The sequence below is a fragment of the Charadrius vociferus genome, unplaced genomic scaffold (genome assembly GCF_000708025.1).
Source record: "Charadrius vociferus isolate BGI_N301 unplaced genomic scaffold, ASM70802v2 scaffold477, whole genome shotgun sequence".
In the NCBI taxonomy this organism is placed as follows: domain Eukaryota; kingdom Metazoa; phylum Chordata; class Aves; order Charadriiformes; family Charadriidae; genus Charadrius; species Charadrius vociferus.
This window is the reverse complement of record NW_009649449.1, coordinates 3,763,417-3,790,708: the sequence shown is the minus strand read 5'-3', so window position 1 is coordinate 3,790,708 and position 27,292 is coordinate 3,763,417. Positions and strand designations below refer to the sequence as shown.

The 27,292-nt window shown below is 37.2% G+C and overlaps 1 protein-coding gene across 1 annotated transcript; it reads left to right on the top strand.

Annotated features, from left to right (window-relative positions):
• Positions 1-779: 779 nt before the first annotated feature.
• GNB1 (guanine nucleotide binding protein (G protein), beta polypeptide 1) lies at positions 780-26,308 on the top strand. The gene is made up of 12 exons (XM_009889610.1): positions 780-839; positions 2,291-2,342; positions 9,922-10,029; positions 10,490-10,528; positions 12,267-12,373; positions 14,122-14,185; positions 15,997-16,159; positions 18,878-18,944; positions 20,552-20,753; positions 21,141-21,357; positions 24,090-24,197; positions 24,592-26,308. The coding sequence occupies exons 3-11, from the start codon at positions 9,973-9,975 to the stop codon at positions 24,194-24,196; spliced, it is 1,023 nt and encodes a 340-aa protein (XP_009887912.1). The 5' UTR covers positions 780-839; positions 2,291-2,342; positions 9,922-9,972; the 3' UTR covers position 24,197; positions 24,592-26,308.
• Positions 26,309-27,292: the final 984 nt, after the last annotated feature.

The window sequence follows — 27,292 nt, the reverse complement described above, 5'->3', positions numbered from 1 at the left end:
GGGCTCCTTTGCCACCTCAGTGTAACTACAATACCCTTAGAGGAGAAAGAATATTAGGCTGACAGCAGTTAGCGAGTGCCTGTAGTAGGGAAGCTTTGTGCAGAAAGAGCGATGCCTTTGCCTTCTGGAGTTACTCTTAGTTTTTCGTCCAAACTGGTCCGCTGCTTTACTCGGAGCAGAAGGCTGCGGGAATGTGGGGACACCAACCGTGTGCAGGGCTGGCTGCCCTCCAGCTGCTTTGGTAGAATGGTTTAACCGCTTGAACCATGCTTAAAGTATTCTGTGGTACTTTTTGTTCCCTCCTGTTTTAGAAACCCAGTTCTTGATGTTGAGACCCTCAAGCTCTCAGCCAGGCAGGGTTAGAAGGGCTGACTAAGGCAGAGTGTTTGAAGGTTGTTAGAGGAACTCTTTCTTTGCTGAATCAGTACTGTGGTGCCATGAATGAGTTGGCCTGTAATTTTCACGTTGCTTTTACCAGGCTACATTTTAGCTAAAAAGGGAGGCTTGCGGCAATGCAGATCTCTTTTCTTAAGTAGCTTGTCTACTTTTGTTCTTAAATGAGCTCTGTTTTTAATGTAGAATTGAAAATATCTCAGTTGCCAGGATTGCATTTTGCAGGCATCGCAGGATGCTTTCGGCATACCGAACTGAACACTTAACCCGGTTTGAAAAATACACTAAACTTTATGGAAAAGTTTGCTGTTATGCTTCCTTACTCTTCTTGCAGGCTGGTTAAAGTAGCTTTTTTGTTTTGTTTTTGTTTTTCTTTTTTGCAGAAGGCATATGAAATCTGCAACACCTCTCCTGCATTAATGAGGGTGCAGCACAGGACAATAATGGTGTGTGTTTTGGCCTTTGCTATTGTGTATTCTGTGTGCTGTTAGTGTTCCGGCATAATTTTACTTGTTTACATTTCAGGTAATTCTTTCAGAATTTCATTAGATTTCATTATCTCTGCAGTGGGGGCAAATTTTTCTGTAAAGACTTCTGAAAGTTTGAATATAGCTGATCTTTTTTCAGAATTTAAAATGGTCCTGTCATGTGTTTGTGTCTTTGGGGGTGGGTGGAGTTTGGCCTTTAAGTGTGAGTTACCGTTTTATGTCTAAAAGTGTGTTGTTCTGGCAGTAACTAACAAAACTGCTTACACTGTGATGGTTTCGTAATCACAGTATTAAACTGTTCATCTATAAATGAGCTTGGATGAGGATGACCCATATCCTAAGTAGCTTAACCTCCATACTGGACACTGAAGTGGTTTGTAAATTTTCCAGCTAATAGTGAACTGTAAAATCAGAAAGACACATTGCATGTAAGCATTTCAGTTCAAAGCATATGAAGTTGTAGACTGGCTTTCTGATTTAAGATTATTTTGCTTCAGTACATTCTTGCTTTGTGCTTAGAATAATCTTGCACTGTCCTGATGCAGCGGCTTTGAAGATGTACTCGGGTGTCCACGGACATCACCCATGGCCCTTGTCTTGCTGGGTGGTAGAGGCAGATCGCAGATGTTTTGAATGTATAAGCAGTTGTCAATGTTTCAAATCTTGGGGTGACCTATAATTATTACTTTGTGCTGCCAGAGGGAAAAATTGTTCCGAAATTTCTTACAAGGAATTTTTTCACCTTGCTACAAAGTCAATTTGTGTGCTAAATCATTTCAGTCCTCCAGACTGCAAGTGTGCGAGTTACTTAATGTGTCAATTTCTACTTTTTAATCTGTTTGGTGATTTAGAAGTCCTAACTCTTCTAGAAGAGTGGTGTGCTCTCACTTGAGCTCGTTAGTAGGAGGTTTATGTAACTTCTTTTGATAAAATAGATATGTTGATATTTAACTATGCTTAGAAAGCAAGCATACCTCAGGAACAATATTGAGCAGAAATAATTTCAATGCTTTGAAAATACAGATTGGGGGGGGGCACTTCATAGTGCAGTGAAAATTAGTCTTGTATGAGTGAGAGAATGTTTTGTTACAATCCTAAACTCTCTAGTAGTATGGAGTTCTGTATCGCTAGGGGAGGAGAATTAATGATCTGAGGATTGCAAGAGTATTTTTGGAAAAAGAATGTTAAAAGCTTCTTGACATGAGCGAGTCTTTTGGTTATGTTAGTATTATTAAAGCAATGCCCATTTCCTTCATGAAGACAAGCCGGCTGTTTAAGTTAGCTAACAAAAAATAGTATGTGCTTTGATAGTATTTTAATTTCTGCTAGATTAGTTAAGAAATTGGTGTTATTTCTTGATTCTTCTTGATACTAATTCAGGTTTTGGTGTGTTGTTTTTCTTTTTCCAGAATTTACATGTTTGACAGCAGAAGTTGGCTTTCTACTGCAGTGAGAGAAAATGTAAGTACAGAAATAAGGTAATTTCTTTTTTCTAATGCTTGAGAAACTCATACTATTTTTAAAAAGTGGCTAACTTCAGGTTTTCAGCTGTTAATCCGTGCACGCCTAAAGTGCCTGTTTTCTACTTCAGCATGTGTATTCTTATGTCAACAGGAAGGATTTTAAAATGGCCAGGAAACCTGCTAAATAATAGATGTTAGTGCCTGCCTTCTTTCAGAAATAGAACTGGCGAAGCAGAGGGAGACCATAGATGAAACTGTTTCATCTCAGTGGGGCGGGGAACTGTAATAAATAAAATGATGAGAATAGTTATTCTCTCATGAATGAAAAATTACTTGTCAGCCATGTTTGACAAAAGAAGGCCAAATTTCTTTTGAGCAAAGTGGCTCTTGTCAGAATGTTCTTTTCAATGTGTCAGTATTATTTAAACAGAACCTAAAAGTTTCAGAGTTTATATTCTATGTAATCTTAATTATTACTAATATTCTTGGAGCAGTGAAACCTTCATTACCTTCCGGACTAGAACTTTCAATGGTTCTGCCTTTTGTGAAGCCCCTTAGGCTGTGAGGAACATACTAGTGAGCCATGTGTTGTGCAGAAAGTGTTTGCTCCGTTAAGTTTGTTGCTTTCAATTACTAGATATTGACCTGTTTTTCAAAAAGCAAGCAGCAAGTTGTCCCCCATTTCTTTCTCTAAACCTGTCTTCTGAGGTGTTCTCTAATTAGTTACCTTGGTCAACCACAGTAGACACCAGTGTTCTTTTTTGAAGGAGCAGAAACTGAAACTGAACAGTGTTCCCAGTGTAGACAAACCATTGCTTTTACTCAGTGGCATGATATTGTCAGTATTTTCTGTCCTATTTTCTATATAACCTTTGTTTTAACCACGGCTGGGTATTAAGCCAATGACTTTGAGCTATTCGGTCCATGTTCTACAGGGTTGGTTTTTTCCCTTCAAATAAAGTTTGTATCACAGAAGCTTGTGTGATTCTATACACTTCTTATGTTGTGTTCCTGTATACCTTTTCTGTGATTTCTTACTTCTAAAATTATCTATGCCTTTTTTGTGTGTACTTTCAGGATCAGAAGGCACCCCTGAATTTTTTGTCTTTTATTTTTGGATCATGTAAATGGGATGGAGAACACCTCAAATTTGTTCCAGAAGCAATTCTGATCTTTCTTACTCTGTTTTCTGTTGAATAAAATTCAAATAGGAATCGATATGTACTTCCAATTAAATGATAAAAAAACCCCTCAGCTTTTCAAAGCCAATATGATGTCAAAACACTGGAACTAACAGTGGATTGTGTATAATTCCTTTGTCATTGTGAAAATGTACAAGCTGGTGTGCATGTTGCTAATAGGATTTATGGTATCTAATAGATTAGCACAGCTTCATTTAATCAGATGACCTGCTATGAGACTGTCTGGTAGGCATAACGTGAACTCATTATTAAGGCTGTAAAGTTTTGGCTCTGGTTTTGCAAATGATGTGTTTTGCTTTTCTTCTGGCTGTTTCGTACATATTGGAGTGATGCATATTAGCAGGAAAGATGTTGATGGAACAAATATCAGACAGCCTATTCATTTGGGAGAAAGGTGATTTGGCTAACCTTATGAAATCACTGTACTTGAGTAATAACACTAACAATATAACTCTAAACCCTCTGTGTTACCAGACTTTGCATCAACAGTGGCTTGCTGGGATTACAGTACTTTTTGGTAGTAGTAATGAGTAGTAAAAATACCTTGTAGCAAACAAAGTTTGGCCATCAAGGGATTGATAGAAGTTCTAAATATTTGACTTAATGATAGCTGTGATTTCAAATCTGTGTTCTCTTCTGTTAATCTGTAGAGATTAATCACAGGATGGGCTATTTAGGAGAGGATGGAAGACTCCATCCTTTTTTATCTTTTTTTTTTTTTTTTTTAATAGGAATGGTGTGAGAAAATGAAATAACAAACTATTTAGTAAGCATTGCTATTACCAGGTAATTTTAGAGAGGAATCATATTTAGTCCAAGAATATATGTTCGGATGAGTTGTATTCAACTCTTCCCATTTCTCTTACAACAAAGGCAAGCATAAGTCTACATATAAATGTGGTGGTATTAAAGATACCTTGGTTTCAGTAACTGGACTTAATTGGATAAACAGCTTGAGCCCTGGAAAGGACATTAAAGTTGTAACAGTGAAATGCGTGAATTTGAGTTCTTCCTTAGCCTTTGAATTCTTCTGTCAATGTTTTCTGAGTAGCAAGCTTAACTTTAAATCAGAATTATTATACTGGGATCCTAAGTATATCTCCATTTGCAGGAAGCACGTGGAAGTTTGTAGATGTTATAAGGCTTTATTTAGTTCCAAGATTCTGTGCAGTCATTCAACATATAATTAACTGCCTGGACATATATAACTTTCCTCTTACATAGGAATATAGCTCATGTAGCTTAGAGAAAAACAAACCCAGAAGTTGTTCTTTGAGATGAGTGACATGGTAAATCCTTTTGACATAGTTGAATTGTGAAGTTTTATCATATTTGGAGAGTAACAAATTGGGTGAAGCCAATGCTTGATTTTCCTATGGGGGGGAGCAGAGGAACAAAGTGACTCTTCTACGGGTAACTTGTAAGAAGAGATTAGATGCTTGGGTCATTTGGAGTAGTGAAGAATAGTAAACTACCTTGCAAGTACGCATATTGTTGTCCCTAGCAAGAAGAGAATTATCTGCAAGGTATACTTGTCAACAAGATTAAGGGGAATTAGGCTTAGAGCAGAGACACTTAAGCACTTCAGCCTCTGGAAAGGTCTTGAGCGAGTTCAGCAAAGTGAATGTGTTATTCTTGAGAAGCCTGCCTTCAAGAACACAGTAACATATTCAAAAGAAAGTGAGGTAAGCATGAGTTTGGCTGCTACCTATTTCTTCACAGCTATGGTAATAATTTGGAAAAAAGGAGTGTGGAACTCGAGTAGTGACTTTTTGCATGAGGTTTGCTTGATTTAGAAATTTAGTAACTTCTTTCAAAACTCTAGAAATAGAAGCATCGTCTGTATCAAGCTTACAGTTTCTTCTAGAAACCTTCTTTCAAGATGGGGTTAAATGCCTTTAGAACATGCCAAGAAACAAAAATATATTTCATGATATTAAATTGTGCTAGTTTGTGATGAGCATATTTGTTTTCCCATACATTTTCCTGACCTTACGTGTTGTTCTTGCTCTTTTAAATATTTTTTTTTTTTTAATGCTAGATACTAGTATGCTCTGCTGACTTGCGGTATAGCTGAAAAGTACACAAAAGGATGGAACTCTATTTTTTCCCCCCACGGATCTCACTTCTGCCATAAATCTAATTGTCTAAGACTTAGCGTAAAAGAAATAGAAGAATAGCCAAGTTGGTTGGCTGGTTGTCCCATAAATTTTAGCCTGCTTCAGACAACTCCTATATTTTAATGCCCTTGGCTTCATTAGGATTTTTGTTTCCTGAGTGTTAGTGAGTTCAGCCATGTTGGCAGGAATTGGAACTTCCTGTTGACGTTGAAACAACAAAGACTACAAAGGGAATGTGGAAATTGGGTTTAAACAATTCCTATGGATGCAGTCAGAAATGCAGTTTGGAGTTTGGAGTTGCTTGGAATGCATAGGGACTAACTTGTAACTCTAAAAGTGTATCTGACTTCAAGGTATGAACTTATGTGGATATATGATGTTACAGATGGAGAAGACATCAAGGGTTGTGTGCATTCAGCTACTGATTGTCATGCAGTGCATATTGAAAGGAGTCCTATCTGCCAAGTGACTGAAGGTTGAGATCCATAGAAGCGGCTTTAACAATAGTAGTTGCTGAGTTCCTTGAACTCCTTGCTGCCCATGATAATGGAGACGGTATCTTGCATGTAGGTGTAAAGGTTTCTGTAGTGTTGGTAAATCATTTTGAAGTTGTTCATTAAAAGGAAGCTTTCCTTAAAACATTAGTGAGTGACTGTCTTGATGTGGAATTCACAAATAAAGCGTTTCAGGAGCTTAGCTGCACCGTAGGTAGGGCAGGTCACGTATGTGCATGTCTGACCAACTGTATGATAAAGTGCATTTAGGAAATGACTCTGGAGGTTGGGTTCCATTAGTGTGTTTAGTTAATTCTTACAGATTGTGAAGGAGTTTGGGTTGTTCTGCCCCTGCATAAAGTGGGACTTGGAAAAGAATGGAGGCAAAGTGCTGAGGCAGAGTACTGTCTTGAATTTAATGTGAGAGGTTCTTCTGTAACAAAAGTATACATATAGTTACTGTGCTAGACCTTTAAAAATGTAATGGAGGTTTTATTTGTGTGAAGGTAGATGTGTACGTTCTAGTTAAGCTATGATATCCCATCAGCTTGGACTTACGTCCTCTCAGCTTCTCACCTGGCTGTATCAAAGTTTCTGCTACTGTGTTCCTGCAGAAGATGCTCAACACTATTGGGCTGCTTCGTCTGGCTTTGCCATTTCCAGTAGTGCCCGTCAGTGCATGCTGTATTAAGCACTAAGGCACAAGCATGAAATAAGCTTGTATGATTTGTTTTAAACTCAGTGAATGCAAATAATCCAGAATGAAACTACCGGGTTCAGTTTCTGTGAAGTGAACTTTCTCAATATGACTTTTTTCCAAGGATTAGTGTCCGTCTCCTTAGGCCTCTTCCTGTTCCATACAAAGAAGTTTTGTTTCACTTAAATGCGAGAGAATTCTATTGCATAGTGCACAGATTCTGGCAGAAATAAATTGGCACTATTTTAAACTGTATGTTACAGGAGAACGTGTCTGCTTTGACTGACATTAGATTATTCATCTTATTATATTTTTAAATAAAGCTGCATGTAAATCTTCAATGTAGTTACCTGTAACTCTGCAGCTGGAATTCTGGTGTCCTAAATCTTTATCTTAATCCCATCGTTGAGTTGCTGTGACCTTGAGCAGAACGCTTAAGTTTTGGATCGTGATTTCTTTCTCTGAAACAGGAATGATGCTATCTCTAAATTCTTTGTACTCTGCCCGCAGGGGTTGATATTTGCTTAGTGGGAAATGGGCTTATATATTAACTTAGAGAATAGCAGAAATAGAACTGGATATCAAAAAGCTAAGAGATCTGAAAATTCGCAGTTTATTCTCAAGAACGGTCTTTCGAGTTTCTTAATTCCTTTATGACAAGAGCAGTGCGTGCTGTTTCACAACATGTGTGAACAACGCAGGACTGCATGCTAAAAACTGTAGAGACCCCCAACCACAGTGTGCTTTGTCTTACATGTAGAATGAACAAAACATCTTGAGAACCAAAAGAGCATTCAAAAGGAAAAGAAGGTGGTTATAGGATAATAAAACACTCTTGATGGGTTTTGTCTTAACTGGATTTTGGACTAAGCTGAACAAGCAATCTTAAAGGGGCTTAAAGATGACCCTGGAACCTGAAGAGAGAAAGAAGAGACCTAGTTTCACAATAAAGGGAAAGGGCTTTGAACTTGTGTGAATGGAGATGTTGAGACAGAAGCTAACTAAAATTCCTGTTCCAAAATATTTTGGGTTTCAGAGAAGAGTATAAATTTATAAACAACGGTATGACAAGATCTGAGATTATTTTTTTTCCCTGAGGTCCTCTGTTTGGAATACTACCTACTATGAAGAGAGCTCTGAGCTGAGCCTGGTTATGTGGGATAGCAATTTTTAGGGAATGTTAAAGTCTTAATAACTCTTTTGAAACTTCTTTTCTTTTGACAGTGATGTTCGCTCTACTGCTTTAATTTGCTTTCACAGTAAGTTCTCTGTTACTGTGACTGGATAAAAATTTGGAAGTTATCCTCATCTTTCTCCTTGGGAAGGGCTTTAGGAAATAGCCAAAACCCACATGCTTGCAAAGATAAATAAGCTGATTAAATCTTTACGGAATAATATGTAAAGCTGCTAGCAAAGCATTTGCTTTATTTAATAGTAGAGGGTCAATTCTGGCTAATAAAATGTTCTAAAAACATACTGCCGGTGTTTATTTATAAACTGCAGGTTTTGTATGTAGCATTTGAAAATGGAACCGATTATCTTGTTCTGCAATAAAAGAGAAACTTCATTAGCATGTTTCTTCAGCATATTATATTGGTATCAAGCTGCAGAGATTTAAAACCAAAAAGTTTAAAAACAGCTGAGTTCTAGGTATGGAATGCTAGTGAAAATGCCAACAATATCTTTCTGGAACACTGACTTTTAAAGATAAGTTTTGTACCTAATGGAAAATATCTATACACTTATTATACTGGAAAACAGTCCAATAGTTGAGGAACTCTACAGGCAACAGTTGAGGGTGTTCAGTGACAGTTATGTTTTATTGAGCCCCTCTCTTGCTGGCTACAGGGTTCAGCGGATGGAGGGATCTGTGTTACTAATTTGGTGCTCGTTGATGTTAGGAAAATAGAGTCTTAGAGGGGGAGAAGTGTCTGTTGGTAGCGGCTTCTCAAACTGCTCCCCTCAACTGAACATTCAGAAAATACTGATTTTATTCTGTCAACATGTTGACGTTAGAATCCAGTCTGGAAATCTCAGGGACACATTTTATCAATTAACAAGTAAATACCCGAACAACATTTGTGAGTTGAGTGGTTTCCTGTTATCCAGATATCAGAATAACATTTCTCATAACTGCTGTGTTACAGACAGGATTTGTAATAGGTCTTTTTACAGCATTTTGCAAGTGCTTGTGTCAGTCAGTAAATACTTAAGGTGTGTATTCTTAAGACCTACAGAGAAGTTCTGACTTTCATATCTAACATAGCGTTATCTGCTGGTTCGCTCTTGGGAAATTTGAGCTTATACAAAACTGAATTGGTGTCCTGGTTTCACCTGGGCAAGAGTTAATTTTCTTTCTAGTGATTGCTGTGAAAGGAATGTCAATAATACCTATTGTTTTTAGTTGTGATGTTTACACTATACAAGGACATTTTTCAGCTTCCCATAGAAGCATAGACAGAAGATGGAATGGCCAATGAAATACTCCATACCATAACCATCATGCCCAGTATATAAATGGGGGTTAGCTGGGGGCCGGGAATCCACCATCACTGGTGGTGAGAGTGACCTATGTCATTATTATTGTTGTTATTATTATTTTTCTTTTTCCATTATTGTTTCTATTAAACTGTCTTCATCTCAACCCAGGAGGTTTTTTTTTCTTCCCTTTTCCCCTTTTTTCTCCCCTGTCTTCCCCCGACTGTTCTTGTGGGGGTTGGGGTATGTGCGAGTGGCTTCAAGGGTCTAGTTGCCGGCTGGGGTTAAACTACAACAATCAGAAAAACACTAATGAAAAAAAAAAGGCAAAAAAGAGGCCTGGAGGAAAGGAGTAAGTCCAAATTATATTTTACTAACTGTGGCTGGAAAAAACCTAAGCACGTTTGTGTGTGGTAATGTGTTATTCTGAAGAGTTTTCAGGAATATTTTCGCCTGTATTGCAGTATTTATAAACCAGTCTGCCTTTTTTTCAAGTGCTGTTTGAGATGGTTGAAAGGACTTGTCTACTCCAGTAATTTCAATCTATGACGTCTATTAATTCTCATTATCGTCACCTGTCTTTCAGATTTCTGGTTGTTTCAGAGGTGGCAGTGAAGCACACCTTTAGCACAGGAAAATGAGTGAGCTTGACCAGTTACGCCAGGAGGCTGAGCAACTGAAAAACCAAATCAGAGTATGTATTGTATCAGTGGGTCTGATGATTGGTCGTTTGTGTGTCTTGAGAACAGAGATAGACAGAAATGGTGCATTAAGTTCAATGTTTTCACAATGTCAAAGTTAATGTGGGTATTTAGAAAGGGCAAGGACATGTAAATGCTTTAGGAAATTACTGTTTAGTCTTTAATATTGCTTAGAAAATAATAGTCACACAAATAATGCACAAAGTGGATTAGATGAAAATGGATATTTACTGAAGTTTTTCTGAGCCAGAAGAAAACTTTGAAGTTCAATGCTCAATGTGTTTTGACAGCAGACAGTGTATTATGTTCATGCTGCAGTTAGGATGGGTCCTCTCTGGATGACAAGCAGAAATGCTTTCTCAACCTTGTTTTGAGGGTGCCTGATCTACTTGAATTGAGTATGAAGAAATATACAGAACTACTTCCAATTTCTCTAACTTTCTTCTGTTGCAGGATGCTAGGAAAGCATGTGCGGATGCCACCCTGGCTCAGGTAAGCATTTAAGAGTTCAAGAATTATGAAAATTTGTCTCCATTACAAAAAGAAAGTATGGTATAAGAAAAGTGCAAGTGAATCTCTTTTGCCTTCTTTATCAATTTTTTTATTTTGCCTCTAGGTGTTTCTTCGAGAAATCAGTACGCTGTGTTTGTCCAGTTTCTGAGAACAGTACCCTTGAGCAGTAGTTTCTTTAAGTGACTCAGGGCACATGTCTGCTGCTCAAGGGAAGATAATTCAGGGGAGTCCCATGGTTCTGCTACAGATACAGTAGTAGTACAGTTGCGTTACTGTGATAATCTGAGCCATAAGAACTGCTGAGGTTAACCTACTTACTAATTTCCACATGATGCTGCACTTATGTCTGAACTGCTTCTGAACCTGAGCTAATACCTCTGCATCTTGCTGTACTGTCACATTTTGATCCTATTGGCTTGGCTTCAGCCAACATTAACGTGGGGAAGGGAAATCTGTACTCTGTAGTACATCTTATGGAGAGAGAGTGGGGTTTTTCCTAGAAATCTCGTAGGAATTTAGACTGAAATAGATTATGGCATTGGAAGAGGTGGAAAGCCTTTGCTTTTTTTTCTATATTGTGAATCAGTTTACTCTTGTCACCTACTTCAGTCCATTTGCTTGAATGTTGACTATTAATCCTGTGTGTCTGATGTAAGATAGCTGGTACAGAAGTGATTAATATCAGTTGTTTAGTTTAAAATGTCACTAAAATATCAAGTGAACAAAGTAGTACCAATATTTATTTGAGTGTACGTATCTTGTCCTTTCTTTTTATGTGCAGCACAATGTTGAGTATTTTCCAGGGTGATAGTATGGCAAAAGAAAGAAAAAAAGCTTCAGTGTTAGTTAATACAAGAGATGTCCACCATGAAAGGAGTTTTATGTCAGGGAAACTTTCTTATCTGTTCATCTGAGTCCTAAGCTGTGTTGATTGCCTTTGAAAAGAAGCAAAGATCTTTGCTCAAATGCACTTGCTAGAGAATTTTGTAACATGGAGACGTAAGAAATATCCAGACATCCATAAAATAAACTTACAAACTCTTGGATTTTTTGTGATGTGCACTACTTAACAGTACTGGAAATGTGTTGGGCTGGTTTGTTTTTTTTTTTAATTCATACTTCTCTCCAGACTAGAGAACTTACTTATATTAAATTTAACAGTTTAAGGACAGCTAAACTGACTACTTCCTCACTTTGCTACTAGCTTATTCCAGAGACTACTTTTATCGTCAAGAAGTTAAATAAATTGGGAATACTGTGAATTTAATAATTCTGTACTTGAAAGGGAAGGCCATTTGGATCTGAAAGAGTTATTAATTCATCCTTTAAAAGCAAGGAGACGTTTAAAGTCTGATATACCTCTCCACACCCACCCTTCTGGAAAAAAATGTTAGACTACCACATTTATCTATATAAAAGTAGAAAACCCAGATCAAAGGTCTGAAATCCTGGAAGTCTAAGAAGATACAACCTAGACAGAGTAATTTCTGAGAGTCTTTATAAATGTAATAGAGAGGCTGCTTTCTTCATTTCATAAAGACATACTACATAAAAATCGCCTAATCAAAAGTTACATCATTTTACAAACTCAGTCAGTATTCAAAACATGGGGCTTTGGTCTGCATTGGCCTGCTCATTTAAATGTAATTGTTTAGGATGTGTTACCTTTGGAACTACAGAGTGAAAAATTTAGTGTACGGCATCATTCCTATTTCAGATCACAGCCAATATTGACCCAGTGGGGAGAATTCAAATGCGCACTAGAAGAACACTCCGGGGACACCTGGCTAAAATTTATGCAATGCACTGGGGGACTGATTCCAGGTGGGTGCTAGCGATACAAAATCGGATCGTGTGGCTTCACTGTTCTGTGGAAAGTTGAGTGCATAGGACTCTTATTTTTCCTGTTCCTACCATTAGGAACCACTAATTCCAAGAGAACTCAGACAACCAAGAGAATTCAGAAACACTTAATATCACTCTTTTTTCCTTTAACGTCCATGTTTTTGTCATCCAAATCTAAATTTGGTGCCAAAAATACCAGTCTTCATCTACTTGCCTGAAAAATAGAGTTGTGGTACGACATGAATTCTGAGGAACTGTGGAGACTGAGTAGATTTCATTATCAGTTGTCTGTTTTCCTTAAATGCTTCCTGTTAACTACTGCTGTTCAGTGAGAGGGAAACTAAATGCTACTAGTATCAGCTGCTTTCATTCTCTTTTCTTTACGAGAATATTATAGCAACTAATGGCAGTAAATTTTCAAACTTCAGTTAAAAAATATGTTGCTGCTTCCTCTCAGGAACAGATTAAAAAATAATTCCTCTTAGGAATTTTTAAGTTACAACTAAAGAGTTTCTAAGTGACAGCTAGCCTCTTTCTGCTCAGTAGAGATTTTCGAAGGAAGCTTGATGTGAAAGTTACCTTCTTACCAAATCTGCGTAAACAAGCTGTGCCTTATGAAACAACTGCATGAACTCTTGTGTGTATGTGTGCAGTAAGTATGCTAAAGCAAAATAGCCAAGTGAAAGGTGAAGGCAGTATGCATCATGATGATGTGTTATACTTTTAGTTCCTCAATTGCTTAGTACTTAAAAATCAGAATGAACGCAACTGTTACTATCAGTTAAACTTTAGTGTTTTGCACCTCAGTTTTCTGTGCCTGTGAAAGAAGCTCATTTCTTACAGAGATGTAGAATTCATTGCTTCAGGCATCTCTTTGGCATATAGCTCATTTAAAAGATTGGGATTCAATTTCTTGTTTGGCAAAAGTGTTTCAAGACAGCTCTAAAATATAACCTAGAACAAAAAAAAAAAATAAATGCAAAGAGCCTGGAGTACTTCGATGATTGCATTGTGTTGTTCAGCTTGGAAATGCCCAGAAGATGCACAGAACAAATTTGAATACCGTATCAAAGTATTTTATCCCAAATAACATAGAAAATGTGGAGAAAATACAGATATTTTTTTTCATGTCAGTATACCCCATGTAGCTTTAAATCCATCAAAAGAGAGCTCTGAACAATGAATTAGATGCACCATGTTTCAAACATGATTGCTGGGTGGGGGCTTGAGGTCGTGTTGATTTAGAGTAAAAATCTTCCTAATGCTGCCCCTTCTGTTAGAGAGATCTTTGTGTTTCATTTTCATGTCCGTTGTATTTCAGTGGTGACGTTCATTCAGAGTTTTTGAACACCTTAGAACTTACATTCCTGTTTTAAAAATAGGAAAAAGGAAAGCATCCGAAAGCCTGTGTAGAACACAGAGGCGCTGATTTCATGCAAGTTTTCTCTGACAGTTTTGGAGATTGAGATGTTAGCTACATGGCTACAGGTTTTTTGAAGTCAGAATGTGTTAACATGTAGGTGTTCCATCACACATTTACATAATATTTAGCATTGAAACTGAGTACTTGCAAAATAATTTTTATAGTGAGCTGAATTGGGTAAAGCTGCACTGTACTTAAATGGTTTCAAGTACTTTGGCCTTGACAGTGGAGACAAATGCTGTCACAGAGATGTTCCTTCTTGTCTTCCTGCAATGATTGTGTTTACCTCCTGTTTCCCCTCTAGGCTTCTAGTTAGTGCCTCCCAGGATGGCAAACTTATAATTTGGGACAGCTATACTACAAACAAGGTAAGACTCACTGATGTGTTGCTATGTGATTCGATTGTAAATACAAAGGAAGGAAATGTTACCTTGCCTGATTTTGGCTGCATTACTTCCATAGACTAAATTTTGAATTCTCCAAAACAATAATGCTTGCATTTAAAGAATATAGCAGTGTCTTAAGTGTATGGAAATGCGCACCACAAATGGAAAACAATGAAGTACTTAGTTCTAGAGAATGTTTTGATTTGTTTTGATACCTCAGAGAAATTGATCAACAGAGAACAAGAAGCGATCAGCATGTTGCACCGGAATGGTCAGAGATTTAAGCATAGCTGTAGTAATTTGTTGTCTAGAGTTAAGTATTGAAAGACCTGACATATATAATGGGTCATCACTTTCTGGCTGCAATCACATGATGCAATTCAGGATTACTTTTACTTTCATATTGACAGGGATTGGTATTTACTGGTTATGATTACTGTTATTAGGGCAAGCAACAATTCACATGTTGCCCCTTTGAGTTAGGTTGACAGAGCTGCTTAAGTCCGTTGTGCGCAGGAGCATGGAACTTACCATGTTTCAAAGAAATGTTCCTGGCTTAGTTCATCATAGCCTTTAAAACACTTTTGCCAATGCACTTGAGCAAAACTCTTCAGCTGCAAAAATGTCCTCCTCCCATACCTCTTGGCAGTATTGATTCAGTGAAATAGCAATTGAATTAAAAAGAAAACCCACCACCACCTTGCCCCAAAAGAGGTGAAAAAACCCCATACAAACAAAACCCCCCAAAAACCAAACTCCAAACCCTCTGGAATTATAGGTAGGAAGCAGCTTGGTGTTGAAACAGTATTAAATGTGACTAGATAGCACCCGGAAGCAGTTAATGTGAAAGCGCTCGAATGTTAGTCTGCAGATGTTCCTTTGGCAGCTGCAGCACACCTTGGAAGTAACACAGTTGTCATGAATCTGATCTTTTCCTAATGGTAAAATAAAATGGCTCAAGGTGAATGTTCCCATTAGTTCCTTGGTAGAAGACTTCCAAAAGCCAGCTGGTTGTGTTTTTAGTGCAGGGTATTGTTTTTTAACTGCTGATTGCTGCAGGACCGCTGATTACTGTAGCAGCAAAGGAACAGACCGTTATCTTTACTGTTTACTTACTTAAGAAAGGTAGGAAGGCTGTTAATATTGCATGAAATCTCACAGTATCTATAAGGATATGATCCCTTTCTTAAAGATGTTATGAACAAATTTGAAGGATGAATGCAATGAGTTAACAAGACCAAACAGGTTTAGCTGCAATAATTTTTAAATAAAGTTCTTTGAGCACAGAATGACAAGGAAACACGGGATAGTTATTTAAATATGATGCTTGATTGCTTGCAATGGGTTTACAAAGAAGGATTTAAATGGCAGTGAAAGTAGCGATTTCCTTACTTGTTCATTCATAGCGTGGCATCTAAGCCTGGAATTGGCAGTTTTGCTGACTGTACTTGGAAGTCAATATTTTCCTGAACCTATAATAAAGCAGTAGTAATCAGAGCACTGAAATGAAATAACTTTGTTTCTACCAAAATTGCTGATTAAACTGGATTCAGGAAAGGCAAATCTGAGGTTTTAATTACGTCATTACTTAGTCTGACGAGCTCTATATGCAAGTTATCCTCAAAATAGTTCGATACTTAAACAGCCAAAGACTTTTTTTCTTCCACTGTTTTCCTCTCGTCCTTTTGACAAAAACACAATGTATGGCTTGAGGGACAGGTGAAAAACTTCCTGATGGTAAATTATTGTCTCAGTTGCTTTGCAGATGAAATACATTAATGTATTGGTTTCAGGTGCATGCTATTCCCCTGCGTTCGTCTTGGGTCATGACTTGTGCATATGCTCCTTCTGGAAATTACGTGGCTTGTGGTGGTCTTGATAACATCTGTTCCATTTATAACTTGAAAACTCGTGAAGGGAATGTACGTGTCAGCCGTGAACTAGCTGGTCACACAGGTGAGTGCCTGTTCAGAATGATCTAAGTTACCTAAGCACATAGTGAAGATTTAACAAACAAACAAGCAAATCCTTTAAATATAATTTCCTTCTTAAAAAGATATGTTTCACTGTGTGCCTCTATTTCTTAGGTGGGACCGTCGCTGCATGCTGTCTTTTTTAAATGGCTTTTTCTCCCTCCTTTTTTAAAAACTTTTTTTTAAGGATGGTACTCTTTGAACAAAAGAAGCGTAATGAGAATGTTTTAATTTTCCATAAGCGAGACAGCTGCCTTCTGAGGGAGCTATTGTTTAGTTGCAGAGGTTTGAGTTCTCATTGCTTCCTCTTCTGTTTCTCCTCTCCCTTCTTTCTAGAATACAGTAGCTTAATTTTTGCCTTCAGTCTCTGTTTCTAAGGTGGGCTGCCTTGTGATTGGTGAGAAGACAGGTGGACTTTAGGCTTTACCTGGTGAATTAGGATGTAAACTGTAACTGCAAAGTTCTTGTAGTGATGGATGACACAAAATTTGTCTTTTTGGGTAAGAAGGGTTGTAGAAACACAGGTGTTAAAGTTCTTGAAGCAGGAAAGTCCCTCATGGTGCTTAAAAGCTAGTGTTTTAAGTGTGTGGGGGATAAGCTGAAAATTTTTCTTTCTGAACAAACTAAGAGACTGAGTGTTATAAAGTAGCTTTAAAAGCAAATTCAGTGGCTGAAGATATTCTCACTTCCTAAAGAATGTACAGTAAACAGAGATGAGCACCTTATAAGCAGTAGTAACCTACAAATGTGAACTGCTTTTTTGTATTATCTGACAACGGACATACTGTATTTTTATTTTTTTGTGAATGGGATGGAAAATTTTTCAGAGAAAAGCCAGGTGGGTGGTTCCTGCAACTCCACTGAAGATTAAAACAGTGGCTATTTAGAAGGCACTCTGGTATCTTGGAAAGTACTAGCGTAGTACTAAGCCTGTTGCGCACATCAGTAGTCTTCCGCATTCTTGTGGCACCAGTAACACCTCCAGCAATCTGAGAAAGGGAACGGACTGTAATTGGGCATTTCTCCTAAAGCTGCAGCTCTGAAGCTGCATGTCATCTTTATGGTCTCTTCGTTTCCACAAAGACTGTAATCCGAAACACAGCAGAACAAAGGTAGATTGCTCCAGAGGCTGTCAGCTTGGCGCCAGAGAAAACCTCTAACCGTTCTTTACAGAAAATGTCAGGTGGGCTCTGTGTCTTGCTGGTTTTCTGCCTGATCAACCCTCTAACTGTACAGAGTAAAGAAAATGGTATGAAGATGGTTCATTGAAGGAAAATAAGGTTACTCAGAAAGAAATAATTATACATTAATGATATTTACGCAGAAAAAGTTAAATGTGAATTAAAGTATGCTTAATGCTATTTAATTTTCTTTCAGCTGTTTTTCTGACAAAGTGTGATTTACATAAATTTAGAAGAATTGTGTACCCTCTGGGTGTAGTTAAGGGTGTGAGAATGCAGTGTTGATTTGACCTTCAGATAGTGGCTGTGATGTGACCAGTAAAGTGATTTCTAAGAAGGTTCTCTTCTCCCCTGCCTCCCTCCTGCCCTTCGGGACACAGGGAAAATTGGAATGATGTTGGAGCACAGGGACCTTTGGCTTTTAGTATGTGGCCATATGTGTATCAAAATACTGAAAAATATTTTGGCAATAAAAAGAGCGATGTTTCTATGGTATTCTAGTTATTTATATGATGTTCTAGTTATTTACTGGTCTTTATGGTTAAAAACTGTATAGCTGGGAAAACATGGAGTTTTACATAACTTGAGAAGCAGAATTTCACTGTCACACAAGGGACATCAAAGGAGTACATCAAGAGCTGAGCAGCTTGCGTGGAACCTTCTCGAAGGAACAGTTCCAACGAGCTGCTTTTCTGTTGCAGAATTGAACAAAGCTTATAGCTGGAAGCTATTGTTTACAGGTTTTCATGTTTTGCTGTAGTTTGGATTTTCAGAAGATGTTTGTGTTTTGTGAAATAGAGGTGGCTGGCAGGACAGACTAGTTTTGTAATCAGAGTTGTTACGTTGATAGTTTGGCATGTGGTACTTCAGTACAAAGATGCTTCAGAGCATTCAGATGAACTTATTTGATGCCGCTGTTGGGAACCGTCCAATGTATATGCTCTGTTCTTTGTACTGACCAAGAATGCAGTTTATTTTTTCTCAATAGTTGTACACTACAGTTGAGGTCATAAGCATTTGTTGCTCCTGGATACAGATCCACTTTCTAAGAAAGTTTAGTGTGTACAGTGCAGTGTTTTCCATACTTCTCTCCAGCTTGGCCAGTGGATTCCATGCTTTTGAGTTGCTACTCCCTCTTTCTCTTCCTCCTCTCCCCACTCTCTACCAAAAGAAAAATTGGTAAGGTATTTCCAAACCTGTGTCTACCCTGTTTGGGTAAGCTGCTTAAGTTTATTTTCTTCTGTGTTACAGACACCTTTGGTTAGGTCGACTTGCTGTGATACCAGTGTCCCACTGTGCCAGTGTAGTGGTTCAATTGGGTATGGTCTGTAAAGAGCCAAAATACCTTTTGTCCAGAACATTATAGGTTCCTATATAAAAATTCTGTGTTGTATTTTAGGCTTATATAGTAGTTCTTGCTTCATCCTCAGGAGAGGAGGAAGCAACATGTAAGCAAACCAATAATGCAACGTGAAGAGTAATTTCTGGTCTTCTGCATCAACTTTTTATTTTGTTTTCAGGATACTTGTCATGCTGTCGTTTCTTGGATGATAATCAAATCGTTACCAGCTCTGGCGACACCACTTGGTAAGCAGTAAAATTTTGACGTGATTGTTAATAAAGACTTTTCACAGCTGTATCTTTGAAGGAAACTTTATTCTTCTTAAACCTAATAGTTATCCATAAGACTAAATTATTGTTCATATGTCATGTTTTTACTAGTAAAGGAAAACTTAGTCTTTCAAGTTTGTTAGCTTTGGCTGTTCAGTTATGCCCATGTTCTGAAAAGCCTGACCTACTTCTCTGTGTTAACATGGTATGGGACTCTTTTTTACTATAATTATTTGGATTTCAGAAATAAATGTATTAGACTAATGACTTTTCTCAAAGTTGTTTAATATTTTGTATAATATTCAGTATTTATTACTTAGAGTCATGTTTGGATTTTTGTAATACAGAATTTAGTTTATGTTGCTATTCAGAAGAGCTCCTAGAAAATATTCTACGGTGACAGCAGACGGGTTTTTGAGGAGAATGTAGGTGTATGTCTTAATAAATACCAGATTCTGAACAAAAAAGACCTCAACCTTTTTTCACAGATTTTTCTAATGAAATTAAATTTAATTCATTAGATTTTTCTAATGTAAAATTTCATAGATTTTTCTAATGAATTTTTTTTTCTAGTGCTTAAAAAGCATTACAGCTCTCCCAAGCAGCAGTTCTGATAGCAAAGGCTGGCTAATAAATACCCCTCCCACACAGCGTCAGTCTCTTTGAATGCCCATCTATTACTCCACTGATTCAGAGTAGCTATTGAATATATACATTTGGGTTTTATATAAAAATGTTTCTAAATATGTATTTGTTGGTTGGGTTGCATTTTTTTTAGAGAAAAAAACCAAACAGAAATTGTTAAAATTATGCTCTTTATAAGAGATTACAGCTGCTTCAGGTGTTATTGTAGTAACTCTGCAGTTGTCTGGATAACAGTTTGTCCTTGACATCACTTTGGTTCAGCCAAGCTTCAAAGTACAGTATCAAAATACAGTCATGTCTTATTTGCCTAGTGCAAATCTGCCACTGATGGGTGTAGTTTACTGAGAAATTACAGAAACTAAAAATGCTTAATCTTCCTTAACTGTTTAGACCTCTTGTTAGCAAGTTGATAGTGTTCTTTCGTACATTTATACTCTTTGATTATCACTGTAGTAGTGATTTTGCTGTCTTGGGAAAGTGGTACAGCTTTAAGATGACAGACATAATTCACAAAGTTACACATGCTCAGCGAGGTTTTTAAAAATGAGAAATGCTATAGACTTACTGCTGCTGCTTTAAATCAACCTTGTAGTAGTACTGGACAATAGTCATTGGTGTGTCACAAGAACTTTGTGTAGAAATAGCCATGAGTGTTAGTCATTAAGTTTTTTGCACTGTTTTTTAATTTAAACCCCCCAATACTTTAAAATTGAAGATGGCTTTTAAAATTTGCTGTGCACAATTATCCTGTAACATAGCCAAACAGTTCAACAAAGAATGTTCGTTTTTTCTACTCTCAATATATTTTTTGTTAATACTTTATGGAGTTTTACTTTTTAGCAGTGATATAATGAACAGGCTTAGACAACAGTTGCTGTCTGGTCCTTCCAATGGAGCATAAATGGGTTGATTTTTGTCTTTTTAATTGTTCTTTCAAGCGCTCTCTGGGACATAGAAACTGGTCAGCAGACAACTACATTTACTGGGCACACTGGAGATGTCATGAGTTTGTCTCTTGCTCCTGATGCCCGGTGTTTTGTTTCTGGTGCCTGTGATGCCTCTGCCAAACTGTGGGATGTTAGAGAAGGAATGTGTCGGCAAACCTTCACTGGCCATGAGTCGGACATCAATGCTATCTGTGTATGTATCGACTTGAATAGAGGGCATGGGACTTAAATTTCTATTTTTCTATTTCTCTGGTCTCAGCTTTTAAGCATGTGCTGTGTGATGTAGTATTATGGCATATTTTCTTTAATTAATAGCTCTTTGTAGCTGGGGAAAGTACATTAAATTTATACAACTTCATATCCATTGTGGTAAATGGAAACAGTGGCTGTTAAAATAGTATTTCTTCACGTGCTCTTAGTTACTGTTTTTGCTCATATCCCAGTAGCAGAAACCTATATACTCTTCTCTGCTGCTTCCGTTTCCCACTTGGTCTATACAAAATGGTATATTCAATGGGACAAAGGAATCAAGCCTGAAATGATGTGTCTTTTTTCCTTTCCCCTCTCTCCCTCATTAAAGTTCTTCCCGAATGGCAATGCGTTTGCCACAGGCTCGGATGATGCTACGTGCAGGCTTTTTGATCTTCGGGCCGATCAGGAACTTATGGTTTATTCACACGATAACATCATCTGTGGCATCACCTCTGTAGCATTTTCCAAGAGCGGACGTCTCCTCCTAGCTGGTTATGATGACTTCAACTGCAATGTCTGGGACACACTGAAAGCTGATAGAGCAGGTAAACGTTTTTGGTTTTAAATATTAGAAACACAATGAGACATACTGAATGTGTGAGTTGTTGTATGCACAGACCTGCTAACGTTCCCTGTCTCAACTTGAAAACTCTATGATAATCTGGTTTAGGATGACCGGTGATGAAAGTAGCTTAATGATGTTAACAAATATATTGGAATACTTCTAAAGGATAGAAGGGAACACTGGATGCTTGAGAACAGGAAGATTGCCATTAAAAACAAGCTTTTGGAGGTGGGGGGCTATTTTTTTTTTTTTGAAGGCTTTATGGCATTGCTTATGTATGAACTGTTCCAAGCAATTCAACATTAATGTTGCTATTTATATAAAACAATTTCTTTCTGCTACTTGTAGAAGTAGCTGTAGAGACAACCAGCGAAACAACACACATGTGGAGATTATCTTTTGAGACAATGAATATGAAATTTATGGTCTAAAGATTAAGATAGTTTAGCTTCAGTTCTTTAAAATGAACGCTTTTATGAGAAAAAAGGAGAAAAGGTATAAATTAGACCACAAATGTTTTGTTGTCCTCAGCAGAACAGGGAATGAGAATAAGGATCTACTCTGTTATCAAAAGAAGTGGTGTAGGCTTTTAAAGTTAACCTAGGTGGATTTTAAAAGCAAACAAAACCCACCAGCCAAGCAGAATATTCTTCCATGTGCAGTTTAAAGGATTAGTTGCCATCGACTCATTGCTTTGAGGGGAAGATATACTGTAGGTAGAAAAAATATAAACAAACATAATCCTGGGCTATACCAAAATAGTTTCCATTTGGTTTGTTAATTTCTGTCTCTAGCAACTGTGTTGTACTACTCAGATTTTATTCTTTGTTTCTTCCAAAATTCACAATAGTTTTTATCAGTGCTGAGAAGTTGAAACTGTGGACGTTTGGTTCACGTATTGTAAAATAGCATTTGGTTCTATTTGTGAGTTAATGGTGCCAAACACAATTATTTCAGCGCTGAAATGCATTTTATGAATCGGCGGTATCTGTGTGTTGATATTTGCAACTCAAGATTCTTTTACTTTGATTATTGAGACCATAAATGGGTCCATAAGCCTGTATGGAGACACATTAAGAAACTTCTCTTGCTTAATGTATAGGTTAGTTTACAATTGGCTGTATTTAAGTACTGTAAAAACAGTTATGTGTTTTTTCCTGTATTTTTTCTTTGAAAGACCTTCATTAAGAAAAAGAACAGAAGGAGGTGGTGATCTTGCTTACCTGTAGAAACAAACTATTCTTTATACTGATGTGGGTTTACGGTCCATGTACTCATGGAGCATGATACCTTATTACCAAGTTTTAGAACGGATTTAAACAACTTCTTTTGCAAGTATACTGCTTATTAAAATGTTCTGAGACTTAAGATTGAGCAGATTTGACACTTCTATCCTGCCTGATTCTATATTAAACACCTTTGTGGTTATGTATTCAGTTCAAATTGTGTAAGACTTCTTGGTGCTCTCTGTTTTATCAAATTGTAGCACTTGCTAGTGCTGATGGTAGGCTGAATTTTGATATATTAATGCTATTTCCACAGTAAGTTCTAGGTAACTCCTAGGTACTTGTGTTAGCTCTGGCAGCTGGCTTCTGTATTGCACTGAATTTCTGAGATTGTATCATCCACTTCAACGCTTACGATTTGGCTTCTGCTGCAGAAATGCACAATTCCGTGCTGAGGCTTAGACACTTGTATGGATTTAACAGGATCTGGAGATTAATGGTGTTACTCATACAGCGTTACTGCTTTTATAAAGTATATCAGAAATATTACGTCTTCAAACATCTAGAATCCTTGTGTATGAAGTAGTGATTTTTACACAGTTAAAAATATTAATTCTTAAACATACTAGTTTGTGTAAGAACTAAAACTGACTTAATTCATGTTCACTATTAGAGAATAGTAAATGGAGGGGGAAAACCCAAAACATGAGTAAGGAGAGTTCTATAAGCAGTGTAATTGATGTAGAAAGATTAATTTTACGTCTGTCAAGAATATCTTAGCTCAGTGCTGTGGACTGGAAAGAGCTTGAACATAATTAGGTTTTCTTTTTACCTCCTTGAAACTGTTAAATTAAAAGGGACGGAGGAAAATGTTGGCTCCCTTAACTTTTCTGTTTAGTGTCTCAATTCTTTTTTAATAGTACTATAATTGAATTGTAACAGATCTCCATATTGACAAATAGATTTTATGTAGGAGTCTAAGTCTTGTAAGTGCTTGTAAACATAGAAAGATAAAATTAGATGAAAAATGCTTTAGTGTTCATAACATAATTCGGTTTAACTTTTGATTTTGCACATGAAAAAATTTTGTAAAATTTTAACTGAGCTTTATCACTATGGAGAGGAAATACTAAGAGCTATGCAATGCATCGTTATACTGTATTTATGGCTGTGGCATTGTCAGCAGAATTTTCAAGGCTGTGATTTCACAACTCACAAGAAACCAGTAAAGGTCATAATGTGCGGAATATACAAGGAAAATTTTGGAGTAATGCGTTTACTTAATTACCCCCTTGTGAAGTGACCCGGTTATATCTGAGTTTGTGCTCATAAAACCAAAAGCATTTACAAATTCCAGCCGTGTTTGTTCAGGGTTTTTGAATGTATATGTTGACTAATCCGAACATGCGTGCCTCAGTGTTACTTGAACTGAAATATAAAATCATCAAAATAATGTAGTATGTTTATTGTATGTCCTTATTTATAGGTGTCCTTGCCGGTCATGATAACCGCGTCAGTTGCTTAGGTGTGACTGACGATGGTATGGCAGTGGCAACAGGATCGTGGGACAGCTTCCTCAAGATCTGGAACTGAAGTAGGTGGGTATCCAATTAATTAAGGCTGTCCTTGTTTGGTGTTCAGAATGCTTTTTTCCAGGTCCAAACAGTGCTGTTTTACTGATGCTGCAAGCTTATCCTCCAGATTAGGAAAGTCACTGAGGAAGGGGGGGTTGGGAATCAATATGTTTTTTAGAAGGCTATTTGTTTAACGTATGCAATGACTTTTTTTTGATGAACTATTTTTGGCGTATTGTATTTTCTTGGTAGGGATGACTGTACGGCCTTTTGAATCTGGGTTGGTAAATAAATGGCGTTCTTGAAAATGGTGAGATAATGGCTAAATGCGTTCAGTGGGTAGCGAGAGCAAAGCTTGAAACTTGATTACAGTTTATCAAAGCGCAACTCTTAATAAATCTTTCTGTGTGTCAGAAGAGCGGCGGACTCCATGACTGGAAGAAGTTTCCAACGGTTGAAAATTAAAAACGATAGCATATCCAATCCAACCATACTAACTTGGACCCCCATCCTCCCCAACTTCAAAGGGCAAGATCTTTTCCGTCTCCTGTTGCTGAAATGAAGAGCACAATTACCTTTCCAAGAAGAATTTCTGTGTTGTAAGCAAAATGAAATTGTGCATTCCTTTTGGGACCATTTTTTTTTTTTTGTCTTGAGAATTTAAAAATGAAACACTATCATAAAAGCATGACCAGAAAATAAACTTGAGCATAATTGTGAAACAGTTAGCTTTCACTGTAGTTTCCAAGTTGAAGTTAAGGACTTTATCTCACACACTTGCAAATTTTAAAGTCATGTTTGTAGCAGGATTTTTTTCAAGTTTCCTTTTTAAATACATTTCTTTATGTATTTAATTGAGCAAAACAAGGGAGTCCTAGCCCAGAGCATCTGGGGGTTGTTAACGCTGTAAATTTAGTCCCTAATTTTTTTTATTTTATTTTCTAGTATCACAGATAATTGTTGCACAAAACTTGGCATATATAGGATAATGTTAAGCAGTAAGGTAACCAAGCACATGCTGTAAAAGGTAATGAATGCTTGTTTAAAGAATCCTTTCACCTTTTATGGATAACAAATGCAATCCTTGGTCCCTCCTGGCCCCCCCCTCCCCCCTTTTTCACCACACTGATTTTTTTAATCTGTTTTGGTTTTGTCCACTTGAAAGGGCAGTTTATATATCCTAACACTATCCTATAAGTCTCAACAACCAGGAATCTCTGTTTTCAAAAGAGACCTATCCTACACTTGGGTATTGAGTCAATTCTTTGTGTATGAAATGATGTACAAATCAATGTTTTGAAAATAATGATCTTGAACTTTCTAAGTTAAACAAAAAAAACCTTTTTTGATTGTTTGCCATATTGGGTGGGTTTACTCTTAGAATCGCATGCTGTAGAAATGCTAAAAAGTGCATATTGGACTAAGTCCTTAGATGTTTTTTCTTTGAAGAAATAACCTGTTTAAAAACTGTAACCATTGTCGCTGTATTCATTTATTGTTGCTACTCTGCATAAATCTATGAAGAACTCAAGTACAAAGCTATGCACGTTTTGGAGTAGCGTGATAAGTCACTTTTTTTTTTTTTTAAAGAAACAGCCTGTTCAAACAATCGCTGTCAAAGATTCTGGGGTGTGGGAGGAGGGAACCTAGACCATCTTCTTTATAAATCAGTTCCTCACAGCCAGTTCCTCTTGTAGGATGAGTCCTTTGCATCTGATCAGAGTCATTTTTGTAATGAGCAGGTTTTCCTGGCTTTCTTTTCAAATAAAATGTTAAAAGCAGCAGTGTTTGGACAGCAGATTGTTCTGTTAAACTTTCCTATCTTCTCACTGTATCCAGAAATGCTCCTTCCTAGCAGCAGTAGTAGCTTTTCTCCATTTTGTTTTTTCTGCAACATTCTGTACAAAAATGTGCTGTAATTGTGCGTTAGGCCTGGATTTGGCATAAAAGATGAATTCCCTCTTACTCTCTCTCATGAAACTACTCTGTAGAGCTTTCTCCACGCCCTGTATCCCTCTTCACCTTTTGTATTTAATTTTAAAGTCAGTGTACTTCAAGAAAGCTGGATGCAAGATAGATACTATATTAAAATGTAATGTTATTTAAGATGTAATAAAGCAGTTTGACATGATTTTTGACTGATCTGTTTTGCAGCTTATTGTTCAACCCACAAAACGGCTTCTGGCAGGATTTGCGTTATGAAATAAACATACAAGAGAAGTGTAAGCTGCCCCAAAACCATTTTTTCCATATTTTAAAATGGCTTGGATTTTTAGTGGTTAATTGGGCAGAGTATCCAGTGTGTTAGAAAGTGTGTATTCATGTGAAGGGATGTGGGTTTCATTTTAAAGCTAAAAACAGAGTTGCAAGATTAACTAAAACACTCATAAATTTGCTTATTGAAAAGTGTCGCCAGCAGTAGCTGAAAATGTATGTGTAAATGTGCAATATGTGCTAACACTGAATGGCAAGTATGTGAAGCCTAGCGGCTGCAGGCATTTTGCTTCCTCCATTCTTAACTATTGAAGATGGACAGTTCTTGATTTGATTGCTAGAGCTACTCGAGAGCTTAATCAAAAACTGCTGGTAGCTCTCTTAGCTCCAACTCCAAATGAAAGTAGCTAGTATGATTCACATGGTATACATCATAAAAATGCTTTGTGGAATATAAGAGCGTAACACCTGTAGTAGGAAGTCAGAGCAAAATGTTTAGTAACTTTTAAAACTTTTGTGTCCTTTAATAGGAAGAGAATTGAGTGGAACATCTTGTGTTGTTGCCATTTGAGGATCTGCCCAAATAAGCTCTGTTGTCATTGCATTGTTAGCTGCCCTTACTGTAGGTATTGAGAAGGGTAAGTAGTTGTCATTTTAATGTTCAGTGAGAACAAAGTCTCCACAAGGCAGAATTATATTTAGGAAAAAAAAATAATGGATTTTATACCCACAGAAACAAATTCCTGAAACAAAAGGTGTTAAAAGGCCGTTGGTTTAACAATTTGGTATTGGTCCACTTGAGGGTTTTGTTTGGTATTTTTAGTGGGTAAAGTCTCTTCTCTTGTTCTGATCTAAACAAAGGTGGATTTTCCCTCATTTCACATCAACCAAGAGAAATTCC